This window comes from Rhinichthys klamathensis, unplaced genomic scaffold (assembly GCF_029890125.1).
Source record: "Rhinichthys klamathensis goyatoka isolate OS25496 unplaced genomic scaffold, OSU_Roscu_1.1 h1tg000051l_1, whole genome shotgun sequence".
Taxonomy (NCBI): Eukaryota; Metazoa; Chordata; class Actinopteri; order Cypriniformes; family Leuciscidae; genus Rhinichthys; species Rhinichthys klamathensis.
Genome location: NW_026606597.1, coordinates 1,822,432 through 1,839,702, shown reverse-complemented (window position 1 = coordinate 1,839,702; position 17,271 = coordinate 1,822,432). Strand labels below are relative to the sequence as shown.

The 17,271-nt window shown below is 35.7% G+C and overlaps 1 protein-coding gene across 4 annotated transcripts in view; it reads right to left on the bottom strand.

The window, feature by feature from the left end:
- Positions 1–615: 615 nt before the first annotated feature.
- The window catches only part of cars1 (cysteinyl-tRNA synthetase 1), a 107,828-nt gene continuing 91,172 nt past the window's right edge, over positions 616–17,271 (bottom strand). The window contains exons 2-23 of one of the 4 annotated variants that reach the window (XM_056247966.1): positions 16,259–16,495; positions 15,591–15,682; positions 13,625–13,713; positions 13,215–13,311; positions 12,984–13,082; positions 11,595–11,744; positions 11,267–11,407; positions 10,063–10,151; positions 9,816–9,937; positions 9,337–9,449; positions 9,033–9,161; positions 8,034–8,163; positions 6,409–6,512; positions 4,983–5,080; positions 4,692–4,881; positions 3,684–3,752; positions 3,426–3,507; positions 3,144–3,224; positions 3,000–3,067; positions 1,828–1,887; positions 1,581–1,664; positions 616–1,404 (exon numbers count right to left, since the gene is read on the bottom strand). In XM_056247966.1, the coding sequence (XP_056103941.1) occupies positions 1,276–1,404; positions 1,581–1,664; positions 1,828–1,887; positions 3,000–3,067; positions 3,144–3,224; positions 3,426–3,507; positions 3,684–3,752; positions 4,692–4,881; positions 4,983–5,080; positions 6,409–6,512; positions 8,034–8,163; positions 9,033–9,161; positions 9,337–9,449; positions 9,816–9,937; positions 10,063–10,151; positions 11,267–11,407; positions 11,595–11,744; positions 12,984–13,082; positions 13,215–13,311; positions 13,625–13,713; positions 15,591–15,682; positions 16,259–16,495 (2,453 nt within the window). In that variant the 3' untranslated portion in view covers positions 616–1,275. Of the gene's footprint in view, positions 1,405–1,580; positions 1,665–1,827; positions 1,888–2,999; positions 3,068–3,143; positions 3,225–3,425; positions 3,508–3,683; positions 3,753–4,691; positions 4,882–4,982; positions 5,081–6,408; positions 6,513–8,033; positions 8,164–9,032; positions 9,162–9,336; positions 9,450–9,815; positions 9,938–10,062; positions 10,152–11,266; positions 11,408–11,594; positions 11,745–12,983; positions 13,083–13,214; positions 13,312–13,624; positions 13,714–15,590; positions 15,685–16,258; positions 16,498–17,271 lie in introns of all 4 variants that reach the window. The other 3 variants (XM_056247968.1, XM_056247969.1, XM_056247967.1) reach the window with 3 other exon arrangements.

The window sequence follows — 17,271 nt, the reverse complement described above, 5'->3', positions numbered from 1 at the left end:
ATCAGGGAGTAGCATATTACATGCTCTAAAACATTCAAATAAAGCGGTTTATTGTAATTTAACGCATCTTAATTTAATTTGTTGCAGCCATGAATATACACAAAATAAAGTAACTTAGAACCTAAATATAATTTGCATTTACAATAAACAATACCAACATTAATCTCAAATTTTTTTTTTTTTTTTTGTGCATGTTTTAATACATTTCTAGCACGTTTAATTTGTAACATTTCTGCTATTAGGGTATTCAAGTTCCCATTCCAAGTGCCGATTCTCGGCTCATTAAGAATCTGACATTACGATTTTTCAGAATCATGCAGTCAGTATTGATTCGGTTCACTCTACAATTCATGAAATAATCATTCAGTTCGATTTGTGAACTGCTTCAATCTATTCATTAAAAACATCCCACTAAAAAAATCGTTAACAAATTCAATTTCACTAATCACAAGCTTCTTGTGCATAGACAGCATTGATGTTTTATACTGAAATTACCCTTATTCTAATTACATTTTATGCCTACAACATTAGGTAAGAAGTTCACTAGGTTTGGCAGCTCTGTGCATGTTTTTTGACTGTAAACTAAATTTAAAAAAAAGTCTTTATGGAAAAAATATATAGAAATAAGTTATTGGAGACAAATAAGCATATCCTTTTTTTTATTTTGGCATTTCATGTTCCTATAAAGACTATGTAACTACTAACAATAACTGGTGCTCCTATGTATGTCTCTGTTTTTTCATTTGTGGTAAACCTACAAACCTGAAGTCCCTTATTCCTGTATTATCAGAGATATTTTGATTCTGGATGAATCATTTTTATCACTAGCTGATTGTAAACCGTGTTTCAGAGAAAACACCTACTTGATCAGCCAGATTTAAAAAATCCATAATGAAAACATTAAATGTTTGATCCATTTCCACATTAACAAGCTAAATAGTTCTTGCATACTTCATATAAACCGCCAAACCCACATTAGAAAAATTCTGATATACTTGCATCTTTGTTCTACATGTGCAAAAAGCACACAATTTTAAGTATACACCCTTAATATCGTAGTCATAAAATACCTCTCAAAGTCATGTTTGCAGAGCATCAGGATAACAAAAATCCTCCAACCATGACAAGAAGGATTTGGCAAACCTTGCCAAAGTTTAGAGCCAAAACTCACAGATGAGGTCTTGAGTTTTGCTGCCTTTTCACAAACAAAAGACAAGTTCACAACAGACACTATGGGCGGATCGCAGGTTGCATCAGACTCAATGCCTCATGTTCTCAGCTCCCATTCTGAGTCAACTGAAGGTATTCATTATACAGCTTCTCCTGAGCCTCGTAAAGCTTGCGAAGCTTTTTGGTCAGTCCCTTACTGAGCTCCTTCCCCTCAGCATCATGTGTTGGGAAACCCTGTACATACAAAGAACAGACGTACTATTAGCATTTCTGAATAGATGTAACCAAATTATTAAAAATTCATCCATCCCCTATAGACTAATAGTCACCTTGAAATAGATCTAACATACAGCAGTGTGACATAAACGAGTGGATCTTAAGACAAAAGAAGACTGAATGGTTTGCATTACCGTTTCATCAAAGCTGGAGTACTTGTCAGTCTCTGAACGGAACATTTCATTGGGTTTAACCTTCATTTTTGCCAACTTTGCCATCTATCACAAAACAATATACAAATCATTAAAAACAATGGAGGACTAACGGGAACATAATTTCTTAAATATAAACATATTTAACAATAGACATGAGGGGCTTTCTACATGACGGGTGACTAAATTATGGAGTGTTGCAGGTGGTTTCTGTAATCGCTCTAATCACCTCTTGTTCTTGTTTTTTCCTGGCAGCCTCCTCTTTTTTCTTTTTCTTTTCATCTTCCATCTTGAAACATAAAACAATATAAGTATTATGCAGGACAGTAATATTAACGTCAAATAAATGAACCAAATTAACAAAACAAAGTAATATCTTTTAATATAACTTTTAAAAACGGACTAATATACACACACATATATATATATCCTGAAAATAATGCATCACGGTTTCTGCAAAAGTGTAAAGCAGCAAAACTGTTTTCAACATAATAATAATAATAAGAAGAAATGTTTCTTGACCACCAAATCAGCATATTATAATGATTGCAGAAGGATCACGTGACACTGAAAACAGCTGAAGAATTATCTTTGACACCACAGGAATGAGTTATAGAAATATACATAAAACAGTTACACACACATCTCTATATATATATATACGCATGCACGCACACACACAAAAAGTGTGTATATATTATATGTGTATGCGTGTGTATATATATATATATGTGTGTGTGTATATTATATATATATATAAAACAGTTATACACACACATATCTATATATATACACACACACACACACACACACACACGCACGCGTATATATACATACATATATATATATATATATATATATATATATATATATATATATATATATATATATATATATATATATAAACACACACACATTTTATTATTTTATTGTTTATCAATGACCATCTCAGGTGGATCATGATGGATCAGCAGAACGTGTCCAAAGCTGTAAGCATGCATACAAGGTTCAAAGGAGTAATTCAAAGAAGGTACAACAATTAACCTGTGCAACTTGAGTCCTTATAATACATTCAGAAGGCGAGCATTTACACTCACAAGCTTGAAAGACCTAAATACATTTTTCATGACCTGGTTTGCATCCGATTAATTTCTTTTGTGATGCTTGAGATGGAAAGAAACTTCTTTCCATTGACAGAAAAGAACACACCACCTTACCCTGGTGGTGAGATAACTTTGATCTGATTAATGGCTATTTTTTAACGTAATAAGGTGTACTACAAACAGTACATCACTGGCAGTACTGTATGTAAAATGGGATACAAAATCTACACCACTGAAATAGTAAATATCAAGTAGAGAGTTCATAGTACATGGCCATATAGACGGATTCTGTCATTACCTTTTTCTTCTCTTCTCTTTCCTTCAGAAGAGTTTCTTTGTCCACCAACTTCACCGATGTGGGGAGTCCTTTGAGGAGAAAAAAAAAACTTGCAGTTTTCCATGACATTCAGAGTTTAAGCTAATCTCTATTTCTTTACTTTACCATCACGATCCTCCAGTCGGACACCCAGCTCAGGTAAAGTGTCATCACGCAATTCGTCACAGAGCTTCAGCAATTCTGTCACTGCAACACAAACAAATTTTCTTAATGAATTCCCTTTTCTGCATAAAAAGTACAACCTGTATTGAACACAAATGTCTGCTGGAGGTATAGCTACAACAATAACCATACTTTTTTTTTTTATAACAAACCAAATGACTTTGTACTGTAGCAGATATTCACACTAAAATATAAATGAATAAAAAAACAGCAAGAGAGTTTTACCTTTCTTCTCTCTCGAGATTTTTCTGATGTCTTCCCTGAAATCTGACAGCACTGACAAATAGGGCATGACTGTGCTCTCCAACTGAAACAGAAACCAAAAGATTAAGTAGAGTTTAATGACAGATTAGTCATTATCTTTACAATCCACAAGAAAGCATTATTAGATTGAATCTTTAATAACATAAAGTCTAGCTTTGTAACATTAATTAAAAATAAAACCTTTGATGAATCAAACATGATCTGAGTGGTGTTGCTTACATCAGCATTCTGACCGTTTCCTCCAACAGGGAAGCCAATGGGCTCAGTTCCCTCAATTGCTCCAAATGTCTGTCAAAGTAGAAAACAGCTTTAGCAAGCACTTCACTGTGCATCCACAGTTTCAGTTCTGTCCCGACATCTCAGCTCATGCAGATTTCAAGAAAGGACTAGACATTAAGGTTTAATGTAGCAATTAGGGGAAGGATTACAGAGAATACAGAGGCCATGTCCACACTAATACGTTTTCGTTTGAAAATGTATATTTTTCTCTCCGGTTTGGCCGTCCGTCCACACTCAGACGGCGTTTTAAGTCAATGAAAACGTAGCTTTTGGAAAACGCTCTCCAAAGTGGATAAATTTGAAAACGCCGTTTTCGCGTTGTAGTGTGGACTATGAAGCCGGAGGTATTTGAAAACGATGACGTAAGTTTAGTCATGTGATCCATGTTGTACCAATAGATATTCATGTTTACCGGTATTGTGCCTGTTATGTGCTATTTACTTTCACACTGTTGCTAAAATATGTTACTTTGTACACTCTTCATATCACAGTCCTGCACAGATGACAGAAAATGTACTCAAATTTGCTGTCCTGCAGCAAAACATGAGAGCGGTTGCGTTTTAGACCAAACATATGGTGACTGAGTGTGACCTGGACGCATCAGTGATGGTGAGATATTTTGCTAAATAAAATTATCCTGTTAGAAGAATTGCGGGGGAACTTTATTATTTATTTTTCCATCTATTTTTCCATTTATTTGTATCATCTCGGTGAGCTTTTGTGAGGTTTCACACATGCTCAGTAAGGTGAATTTAGAAGTTTCTCATCTACACTGAAACGTCGGAAAACGCTAGTGTGGACGGAGAGCGTTTTTAAACGAAAACGCCGTTTTCAAATGTATCCGGATTAATGTGGACGTAGCCAGAGACAGTTGTTTGTTGCATCCAGGTTTCAATTATGTCAAAAGTCAAGCTCTGTTTTACAAAAAAAAATTTGTTGACATGTTACCTTAAGCATGTCGGTCAAGTACATGGCAATGCTCTCCAGCAGCATGCGGTTAGGCGGCAGTTTTGCACTCCTTCTGGCAGCCATGTAGGTGTTACTCTGACCAACGAGAGCCCGCATCTCTTCCAGAGCCGAACGAGTGTCTATGTTGTCACACAACGCCTCATGAACTGAGGTTTTCTTCTCATAGAAGCTACGCCAACACACATACACACAAACGACTATAATGATGAGTGATAACACTTTACTTTCAAGAAAAAGACAATATAAAAAATTAAGGAACGTATGCATCACCTTTTGTTCAGTTCAATCTCCTCAGCTTCCCATTTTTCAAATTGGGCAGTGATGTCTGTCGGGCTCCTCAGAATATCTTTAACATTTAAGAAGAACTCCTGTGCAAACATAAAATAAGAACTGAATGAACTATGAGATGAGTTTAAATTTCACCATACTGTTCCTATATTTGATACACCATACCGTTATTATATTTCAAAATGTAATTTATTCTTATTATTATCACAGCTGAAAATGGTTTGGCTGCTTAATATTTTGTGGAAACTGTGATCCATTTTGTTTTTCAGGATTCAAAAGAATTGCTTGCTAAATTTAATTAAAAAAGTAACCATGTAAAGGTTTTTGTAAGTTACTTTTGATCAATTTATCGTGTCCTTTCTGAACAAAAAGTATTTAAAATATATATTTTACCATACTAAAAGTTAACAAAATCTTACTGAGCCCAAACTTTTGAATAATAGTGCATTTTCTGTGCTAATAAACAACAAGCCACAGATTCTGTTGATAGAGCTTGTTTAATCCATCATATTCCTTTAATTTGTTTAAGTGTTTTAAAAATATTTTACCATACTAAGAGTTAACATATTGATATAATCCACAGTCCCTAAAATAAAAAATAAAAAACCCACCAGGTCCTATTACTTCAAGGGTAGAAAACAACTTGCATGTATAAATACATTTTTAGCATAATTCATAAATATCTTTCCTGAGGCAGTTTTGAAGCACTTTATTTATTTAACTAAAAGAATAGCTATTTCTAGACTATTTGTAAAACAGTGCTTTGTTTACAAAGTATGTAACATTCCTCACTGTACAGACACTAACAACACCCTCAGCTTTTTAATTGACTTTGTTTGAATATTTACAGCTTTTACTTCTAATTTGGGACCTCGGAATATCTATTCATCTCCAGTTTTATTTAAGCCAAACTCTGTTGAGGGAATTGCACTCTTATTGCATCACCCTCTAAAAAGCCATCTTAATTTTCACTCAAGTACAGCCTATGGAGGCGCACTGGGGTAGAGGAAAAACATGGTGTGTCTCATTAAGATCCAAACCTCAAGTTCGGGTGAGGCTGGTCTAAGAAAATATAGCATGTAGGTCAGTCATAAGTAACCTTCGCATACTTCCCATGCTAATAGCTGCTGTGTGAGTATCAGGCAAGAAATTTGGAGCTCTGCCCATGTTATATTCCTTGGTGACAAGAGTAATTGATAGAAAGAAAGAAGCGCAAGACAGAATTAATGCGCCCTGAAGGACACCTGCTATTCTCCGACCTTCTGGGTTCATGAAGGAATCTAGATAAGCCTATTGTGCACTCATGAGGATTCTGTATGCTGATAAGTGGCAGATATTAAATTTGGATAGACTATGCATTTTTGGGTGTTCCCCCCTACTTTATCTTCCTTCTTGGTTTCTCACTTACATTTATGAATCTCTCATATTGGATGGCTGACTCCATTGTGTTGTTGGAGTAATCCAACGTGTCTTTCCATGAATGCATCAGAAAGGCCAAACGAAGCTGCCTTGCTAAAAGGAAACAGAGCACAAATGCACAATGTCAAAACTTTGTCAAAACATCCAATCGTAGTTTGCAGATAATTACTGGGAAAAATGGGAGAAAAGAGATTACCACACAAACAAAAAAGTATAGACAACACAGTAACTCACATAGGTTAATGAAAGATAAAGATACATTTCTTTGAGATAAGGAAAAAACTCAAAATCTGTTATGTGCCACAGTCTTAGTAATCTTTGCAATAATGTTGGTTTAATACATCTTCGAAAAATAGTTTTTCTGCAAAATAGTGTATCTATCAAGAAGAAATACTTTCCTTGAACCTTGAATATACGCAAGTTTACTTGATCATTATTTTCAAAAAAGCTTTAGAACATTTCCAATGTCAGAATTCATAAGAGTAATATTCTTTCACATACTCTATTTGACCTGAACAAAACATGCCATTCTCACAATAAAATAAGCAGCTGTGCAAAATATGATACACCGGTGTTTTGCCAGTTGAGAAGTTTATTTGTGTATAATCTTATTACTCTTTTAATTCTTTTTATTACTGTATCCACTGTATGTCCAACTGATTGCACTGTGTTCCTCCTTTTGATTCTAAACTAAACTCAAATGGCACTGAGAATTGGGTAAGAGACAAACATAAATTACTTAATTGGGGAACTTGAGAGATGAAACCATGCTGATGACTTGGGTCTGTGGTGGAGTAGTGAGTTTGATGTGTAATTAAACTCGAGGTTTTGTGGGGTGCGGACTGGATTGATTCCATTCCTAGAGCTTCCGAACAAATGGGTTTTTGCGGACTGATGGGGCAGTGAACCCGAGGTTACCCCGTGAGTCAGTCCTAGAGCTCCTCCTGTCCGATTTTAGGGAAAAATCGGGTCCATCAGAGACGTCCAATAGATTTCTTAGGCGCACCAAAAGAACACCACAGACACAGTGTAATCACCATGGGAAAATCTCAGAGTAAAACTGGGAGTTGTGATAAATATGATACACCGGTGTTTTGCCAGATAAGAAGTTTATCTATGTATCATCTTTTTACTCTTTTAATTCATTTTATAACTGTATCATATATCTCTTTTAATTTATTTTATAACTGTTTTAATTTTCCTTGCTTTTATATTGTGATTATTTTAATTCCTTTCTGTAAAGCACTTTGAATTGTCATAGTGTATGAAATGTGCTATATAAATAAACTTGCCTTGCCTTTAATTTAAGGGGATGAAATGTGTGAAATGTGTTATACAAAGAGGCTTGTGTAATGAGCTTGACACAGTCAAAAAGGTCTAAAGAGGTACTTTTATGTTTTTCTTGTCATATGATAAAAAAGTTTTTTTAATTTTCAAATAATAATCTCAAAAAATAATTTTAATTTGAAAATTTAAAACATGAGGATAAAAATATTACAATCGCATTTTTGAAACCATAAATTCAGCCCAAAAAAGAGCATCAAATCTTTGACCCATATCCAGATGTCTAAATATATAACACAGTGATTCTAACTTTAATTGTAACATAATTACCTGTATGTTTGGCCAGGGCATCTTTGATAGTAATGAAGTTCTTCAGAGATTTGGACATCTTGCATCCGGCGATGGTCAGGTGACCCGTGTGCAAGAAATATCGTACCCAGTGATCATTCTCAAAGTAAGCCTATCAAAAATATACAATGTTAATAAAACTTTAATCCACACATACTGTTTGCAACTTTAAAGGTGTGACAAACAGGAATCCAGGACCAGGATCAAGTTCTTTACCATCGGTCTTCAGATTTACTTTTTACTAGAAAAAATTAGTTTACATGGAAGTGCAAAAAAAAAAAAAAGTATGCAGCTTTGTAGTTGATGACAGCAAAATATTTAATCACCCCCTTATAATTTCCTCTCTATATGCTCTTGTAAAATAAGAAAAAAAGAGCACCTGTTAACAATGACTATAATAACATGCACATCAAACAGAAATATGTTTTAAAGTCCCCTAATAGTGAAACCAAAGCTTTTAATGTTATTTATATGTCTATGTAAGACAAACCATGTGCAAGTCAACAGCATTGTTGAGTATTTTAAACTGCAGTGCACCAAATGTGGTTTGAAATCGCTGGTGTTTTTTCTGTAATTTCTATCTTGTAACCAATCACATCAACAAATGGATCTCTGAGCTGGTGTGAGTGAGTGGAGGTGGGGCTAATTTGCATATTCATAGAACCGCGCATACTAAATGAGGCAAGGGTGTAGAGTTACATTCAAGCTATTTTAAGGCAAAAACGTTTAAATATGTCATTTTGCTGATCAAAGATGAGTTTTAAGGAATAAAACTATTGACTACAGGGGGACTTTAATTAAAAGTCTGACAAAGACATGAATGGTTTTAACTAGTCAGAAGCAATTATGGTAATTCCAACGTGACGTGAATGAAGCATTAATCTGTATGGAATAATGAACTGGATTCTAATAATAGCTTTTCAACAATGGCTACTGGACATATTTTTTATATGAGTAGTGAGCACCTAGTAATTTTCTCACCTCAGATTGTGCCAATTCATTGTCATGATGAGGAAACCGCAAGTCAAAACCTCCTCCGTGGATATCCATAGACTCTCCCAATATGGATCCAGCCATGGCGGAACACTCAATATGCCACCCAGGTCTCCCCTGTAACAACCCCAGCAGAATTGTGAATGTTCAGCCCAACTTGAAAACATGGGCGATGCATTCAAAACTTTGTTGTACCATGTTAGACCTACTAAGATGCCAAGTCATCATTCTCATCTATTCATTTTCCGAACTTAACAAAAGTAGCACGCATGTTTGCCTGATGTGTGCTCACCTTTCCCCAAGGGGAATCCCAAGATGGTTCTCCAGGCTTAGAGGCCTTCCACAGCGCAAAGTCATTCTGTGACCTCTTTTCACTGAGTCTGTCTGCTGAGATACTCAAGTCTCCTGCAAAAGAATACATTCAAGGTCCAGGTGAACACTGAAGCCAACACTTTTCATGAAAAGAATTCAGAGTACAAGCAACTGCATTAGGTCCTAACGCTCTGTTATACAATAGATGATTCTGGCTCATTGTATCCACTGCGCAGATTATGATTCGAGCTATAAGCATTATCTGATAACTCTGCCCTTTCGGTGAGCATCAAGGCAGTTGCTTTATAGCAATATTGCATTGCCATTCCACAACACGTTGCCATGGAAACGATAGACAGCTGAACTGCATACATTTATTGTACTTTTCAAAGACCCATTTTCAAAAGAAAAATAAAGAGCAAATCAGTTTAAATGATGTACTGCAATTTATTCCTATACCTTCTCCCTCTTGAAGAGCCTTCTGATCTCCAACAGCCTCTGGTACCAGTTTGGCATAAGAATGAGCAGGGCAGGCATCAAACTTTGCCGTGTCAAAATATACTGACCCATTTGACTCATATCTTGTGAGAAAAGAAAGACAATTAATTCATAGACATTCTAGGAAAGTATTGTTTTTTTTAAAGGGGCATATCATGAAATATCAAAATAATCAAACAATCTAGAAATAAGACATCTCTAGTCTTACCCATAACCATTGTCCACAATCTTTTTGACAAATGCCACAATCTCCGGAACGTACTCACTGACCCGTGTGAGAACATCAGCAGGGAGGACCTGTCAATCAAAAACACCACAGGCTTTTGTCACTGCTCAGAGTTAACACGTTTTAACTAGGGATGCACCGATATGAACATTTTGGCAGATAACCGATAATTCTTTATATTTAAAAGCCGCTAATCGATATATTGGCCAATAAATCTAAACCCAAATTTTTATATAATTTTTGAGAGCCTGATTACAAAAACAAAAGTCTCACCATTAAAAGCCATGTCACAAGCACACAATTATAATGTTCTCATTATAATTTTATGCAGCCTATTTGACAGACTAGCGCTGCACGTTGCACTTAACCGTATTTTCTTTTTTGAAGTGATTTCAATCAATTCAAAACCATCATGGCGAACAGTGCGCATCTGAAGTGTCTCGGCTGAAGGAAATAATCCATTATTTATCGGCTTTAATATATCAGCCAAATTTTCTTATCAGGCCGATAACATTAAAAATTAACATATATTGGCCGATACCGACATGTTAGCCGATATATCGTGAATCGTGCTAGTTTTAACACATCAGTATGAAAATCACAATATATTTTTTCTTGGTTTCCACAAAAATATTAAGCAGCACAACTGTCAGCGTTGATAATACAAAATATTTATTGAGCAGCAAATCAGCATATGACACTGAAGACAGGAGTAATGATGCTGAAAATTCATCTTTGCATCACAGGAATAAATTACATTTTAAAATATATTAAAACAGTTATTTTACATTTCAATAATATTACTGGATTTACTCTATTTTTAGCAAATAAATGCAGCCTTGGTGAGCATAAGACACTGCTTTCAAAAACATAAAAAAAACTCGGTTAGACTATTTTTAGGTGACAGTTACATTGTACTTACTGAAAAAAGTACTGAGTAATATTAATTAATTACATGTACGTACTATAAAATTACGGTTAGGGTTTGGTTTAGTTACTTGTAATTATGCATAATTTACTGTTATTACTATATTAATTACATGTAGTAACGTGTAACTACGTCACCTTAAAATAAAGTGTTACCAAAAAAATCTTACTGACCCCAAACATTTGAACTACATAAATATAAGTCATAGTTGGGTCATTTTAAAGCTATTGAATTTCCCATCAGTACTAGTTCACTCACATTGAGGGCTTCCATGTCTTTATGGTACTCTCCCTCCCAGTAATTTGGCAACAAAGAGAAGATTGAGTTTTCTGTCACTTGGCTCCCAAATTGGTAGTCTAACCATTCTGACAAAAGATCCTTGGCCTCCTCCAATAAGACCTAAAAATGAGAACAATAAAAAAATGAAGAAGAAGAAAAGTCGGTTTAAGAATCACACTACAAACACAAGTTTGATAGATGTGGCCCAGAATATCATCAGCCAAATGATATGGAACAGAATGCCTCAGACATGGCCCTGATCAAACTAGGTCATATGTGTTTTTAAAACGCAGTGCAAATCCTCTACCTGTGCGTGATTCTGGAGTGAATGGCCCGCAGCGTTGCTCTGCATTGCCATCTGCAGGGGACCCAGGGCAGTGTCCACAGCTGTATCCAGCCTCTCCAGCATCTGCTTCTTATCTGGGTCAGTAGTCTCAGCAAGCTTGGCTTTAAAAGGCTAAACACAATAAAACCAAATTACTTTAAAGCACAGTGATGGAGAACGAGATGAAAGCTATGAAAACATTTGTGGGAAGGCCAGTCACTAACTGTCTAGAGGGTTTGAGGTAGTCATACTTTTATTTTGTCTTCAGAGCTGCTTAAACCTCTTAAGCAAAATCATTTATTTTCATTAGTTAATAGCAGCTCTGCCAGTACTTCAGCAGTACGTATAAATCTTTATTACCTTGTTAATGTTCACTTGGAAGGTTTGTGCCACCATAAGGCAGCGCACACTGATAATAATCACTGATAATGAGTTTAGGGATAACTGGAGACAGATCTGAACTATTAGAAGAAAAGTTAATTCGTAATAGTGTCATTTAGAGCACAGGGTTTCAACCTTTTTGACTTGAAGTCATTGTTCAACACAATTTAAAATTTTCTAAATATATTGGCTACTATATTTCCTTTGGTATTTCTGCTGTAATTATACAACTTTATATTAACAGAAACAAGGAATGTTGATATATAAAAAATAACTAACCACAATTCATTTTGTGATTAAAGAATATACTGATTCGTTGTGTTGGTTGATTTGTGATTTTAGTATTTTAATCAAGTTAGATTTAAAAAAAATAATAATTTTAAGTCATCGTGTGGCACCCTTGGAAGTTTGCTAAACCCTTCTGTTTAAAAACTACTAATTTACAGAAAATAATTCAAATTTAACTATTTCTGACAATCTTAAATTCGGCATGAAATGATCATTGTAACCGTCTTCTCTATTGTGACTTTTATATCGAGTGAAACGTATTCTTGAAGAAGGGGAAAAAAAAGTGTAGGTTAGGACTTGATTTTGTCCCATGGGAACTGATTGGATTGATGAATCGTTGTTTTTTTACTGTGATCTTTTCATGTGAGTGACAGGTTGCTGTAATAATCAGAGAAGAAATGTCATTGCGAGGGAGAAGGAACATTTATATTTTTGATTAAACATTACGGGGGCACTTTTCAAAAGATTTATAATAAACACTAAATATTTCATTAGTAGTATGGTCTATTTTGATTTCATGGTGACTTCAGACTTTAGGTTCTCTCAGGGTCTGAAAAAACAAACCTTTTGGAGTTCCACAGAAAAGAAAACTCATAATGGCACTGAACCCCACAAGTCTGAGTAGATAATAACCGTACTTATTTTGTCCAAACCACCCCTTGCGTTCACTTCACTGTATGAGAGATGTAGTTTTCCCCTCACCGTTCGGGCTGCCAACACATCCTGCAGTATCTGAGAGGCACTGGGCTTCTTCTCTCTGTACTGCTCCAGCAAGTAGTTCTGTCGGGCTCTTTTGATGATCTGAAACGAAGAAGTCACACTGATGATCATATTTTGAGAAAATTGTATTGCATGTGACCTTTAGATTCATTTTATATGACCAAAAGAGTTAAAGAGGTTATAAAGAATAAAAGATGTAAGCACTGCTCTTACTTTGTCATCAATATCTGTGATGTTCATACAGTAGAAGACGTCATATTTGAAATAATTCTTCAGTATTCTCCGGAGTATGTCAAAAGATATGTAGGACCTGAAAGAACAAGGACACTGAATCCTCATGAAATACAGAGAACTGATACTGTACACTGCAAGGGCCTTGGAAGAAAACTCTGTTTTCTCTCTGTCTTTCACCAAACCATATTCAAACACAATAGTTCAAAGTGCTTTCTGATTTGGTTTACAGCCTCACATGCACACACTAACAAATCCTTAGCTCAGATTGAATGGCTGAATGTCTGTTTCAGCCTTTTCATTGACCGTTGTTCTGTCTATTGGGCTGTTTTGAACAGCTGAGGGACACTGAAAACAAAGAAACATCTATGAATGGATGGGGAATATGTCACCTGGCATGGCCCATGTGAGAAGCGTCATACACCGTGGGGCCGCAGCAGTACCACAAAACCCTGTTGCCCTTCTGCGGTACAAACACCTCCTATAAGACATAAAACAGAACAGGTATGAATGATACTGGCAGTTTATTGTCAGCATCCAATATACACCTCTGACGATAACAACAAAGAACAGAACGTGCAAGAACTTGTATCTGTTCAATATCAACCAGCAAAGATGCCAATTTGCCAACCAGCAACTTTACTGATTACTGGCAATGCAAACAACAATGAATTCTGTAGATTTTCACAAAATTGGAACAAAATTCAAATGCTCCCATCCATGTACGCTACCATTCAAAAGTTTGGGGTAAAATCTTTGTAGTGTTTTTGAAACGCTCACCAAGGCTTCCTGGTGAGATGGCGAAGCTAGATTTTCAGCATCATTTCTCCAATCTTCAGTGTCACAGAAATTATTGATTCTAATATGCTGATTTGGTGTTCAAGAAACATTTCTTATTATTATCAATGTTGAAAAAAGTTGTGCTGCTCAATATTTTTTGTGGAAACGTTACACATTTTCAGGATTCTTTGATGAACAAAGTTCAACAGAACAGCATTTATTTAAAACAGAAGTGTTTTGTAACATTGTAAGTGTCTTTCCTGCCACTTTTGATCACTTTAGTGCATCCTTGCTGAATAAATTAATTTCTTAAAAGGTGCTATATGTAACTTTTCTTCTAAAATGAATCCTTTTTTTTATTGCCTGTGTGTGAAGGGGTTGTAATCACCCATTACAATGATCCACTTGTCGGGTTTTGCTATTACCTCTGAAGGCCAGTATTCCTATTTCTATGTGAAGTCTCCGGGTCGGATTTTCTGCAAAATCCATCGGATGTGACGTGCATGCGCGCTCCCGAGCCTCTCTCCTTTTTATATACAGTCTATGCGACGGCACTGCAACTGACGACATGGAGTCTAATAACACCAAAAAAGACCTGCCTCCAGCACAACACAGACTCCAACACAAACACCACATAAATATAAAAACCAAAACAAAAATGTATCTGCTGAAGCTCGTCAGGCCAAACGTGAACCGGATCGACTTAGGACTAAAAGACGGATCAACATCGGCAGAGCGTTTGAATTATGGAGAGACCTCCACTATTTATATTGTGATAAATTACAAGTTTTCAGATATGCTGAAATAAATAATGGTAAACTGTAATGAAATAGCAAGCTAAACTACAACATACATGAGACATGAAATTAATACAACAGACTGTTCCAGGATAACAAAAAGTAGGTGCTTTAGGATGTAACTTTTATTTTATGTACTAGATCTACTGTCTAACGTCACTCATCCCACTACTATCATATTGTTTATAATACACATTTCCAGACACGTTCAGTACAGTAATGTTACTTCCTACTGTCTTACTGTTACACTGACATTGTTCAGACTAGTCACTAACCGTTTTCGTTATCATATTATACATTCACCTATGTTGACATTGCTGATTGTGAAAGATACGCGAATAGTTAGTGAAATGCCTTATGCTAGATAACACCACATGCCGGCTAAATGCAGTCAATGTAACGTTATCATGGTACGAGCATGGAGCATTAGTTCAACGTCAAGCTGATAAAAGTAGCCTATTATTGTAACGTTGCAGTGGGCGTTTACATGAGTTTCCAGCATGTTGTGTGATGCTTTCTCCGGTGTGTTGAAAGTCTCAGTGTGGCCGGTACCATGAGTGCTCGCTCTTGTGTTCGAGCACGCGCAAGAGCATGAGCGCTCTTGTAAAAATTGGTTGCAACATCACAGATAGAGGCCGCTAAAAAAATACATATAGCACCTTTAAATAAAAATGTACTATTGACCCCAAACTTTTGAAAAATGTATTGAATGGTAATATTATACTGTAGTAAGGGGAAAGTATAGTATAAAGTTGAAGCCATGTTGTTTTATCTTTCATACCTTGGTCCGTGTGAGGCTGTTGTAAAGACGCAACTTTGAAATGTCTGTTCCTTGTGGTGGAGACCATGGTGGCTGCACCCGCTTTCCCTTTGCTGAAAAACAAGAGACACTTTTTTTTTTAACCAAAATGACTTTGTTTAGTACAAAAATGAGTCAGAGCTATAGATTCATTTATAGTAACCAATCCCAAAACTATACAGCATTTGTGTCGAGACAACAGGTGCACTATGGGAAATAGCTGTTGTTGCACACCGGCTGCAAAAGTATATGATGAGGTTTTCTTCTCATAGAAAACATAAAACATGTATAGATAAAGGTGACGCATGCACAAAGTGAAAATGAAACAAACAATGTGCAAACTGAACATTGCACAAAAGTGAAAGAGCTGTTTAAAACCACAAACACCTCAATGTGGACGAGTCACCTATAACTCAACTCATTCCGGTACTGTTCAGAACAAACTTGACTACACTCCTTGTCAGATTCCTGTCAACACCTCAGCTTATGTATATTAACACACCAAAGACCCTCAGACTCATGCAACACATTCTGCAGATGTCCTCAGCACAGAAACCACTAACTTGAAGAACAAAATGCAGAAACCACAGTTCAGCTACAACCTACGTTCATGCACCCTGACTATGACAGGGGGAGTTCTGTCTACTCACTGCTGCATTCTGAGGTCTGGTCATTCGTTTGGGGCTTCAGGGCGGCTATGTGTTTGTACCAGCGCAGGGCGTGGACATGCCGCTCAGGTGGAGGCCCACATAGAAGCGCAAAGGCTTCTGCATCCGCCTGCGAAGGCCCGTAGCCAGCCAGGTAACTGCGACAGCTCAAGTACTCATTCAGAGCCTCAACCCTGCGAGCATCCTCACTTATGCGCAGTAAGAAGCCATAATCAAAGGCTGGGAAAACAAAAGGGCATAGACACACATAAACACACAGAGGAGCAGACATTAGAAATGAGCAAGGGGCCCGTAGAGAATGCCTGTGATGACACCTGTAATCCTTTCTGAACCTCACTCCTCTGAAACATAAAACTGTAATAATCTGATCACACACTTTTGGACAACAACACTCACAACTATGTCAATTAATTTTATAATTGAGGGTAACTTCAATGATACTGTTTTGAAATGTACTGAAATTAAAATTGTTTTTGTTATTGCTAAAAGTAGTGTAAAACTATTAAAAATCCTTTCGTTAATTGAAATAAAGCTAAAATAAAATTAGATGAAAAACTGAAATAAACATGAGAAATGTTGCCTTGGCAACTAACTGAAATGAAATAACTAAGTTAAAGTACTAAAATGACAAAATTTTTACTGAAATAAAAATAGATTTTTTAAATATAAAAAATATATATATTTAAATCATAATAATAAAAATGACAAAAGCCCATAACTAAATCAATAAAACTTAGACTAAAAATAAATTGTGAAAATATAAGAAATAAAAGGTAACTCAAAATAATACAAATATAATAGTATATAAATAATGCTAAAATAACACTGATTAAAGTATTTTTGTGAAAAAATACATGACAAAATTCTGCGGAATGAGTGCAACATGGGAAATAGCAAAAAAGGATATAGATTATTATGAATCTTTTCTTTATTAAATTAAAAACACTTATGAAACAGTCGGGGATGAACTAATCTGACTTGTTATTTGTGTGTCT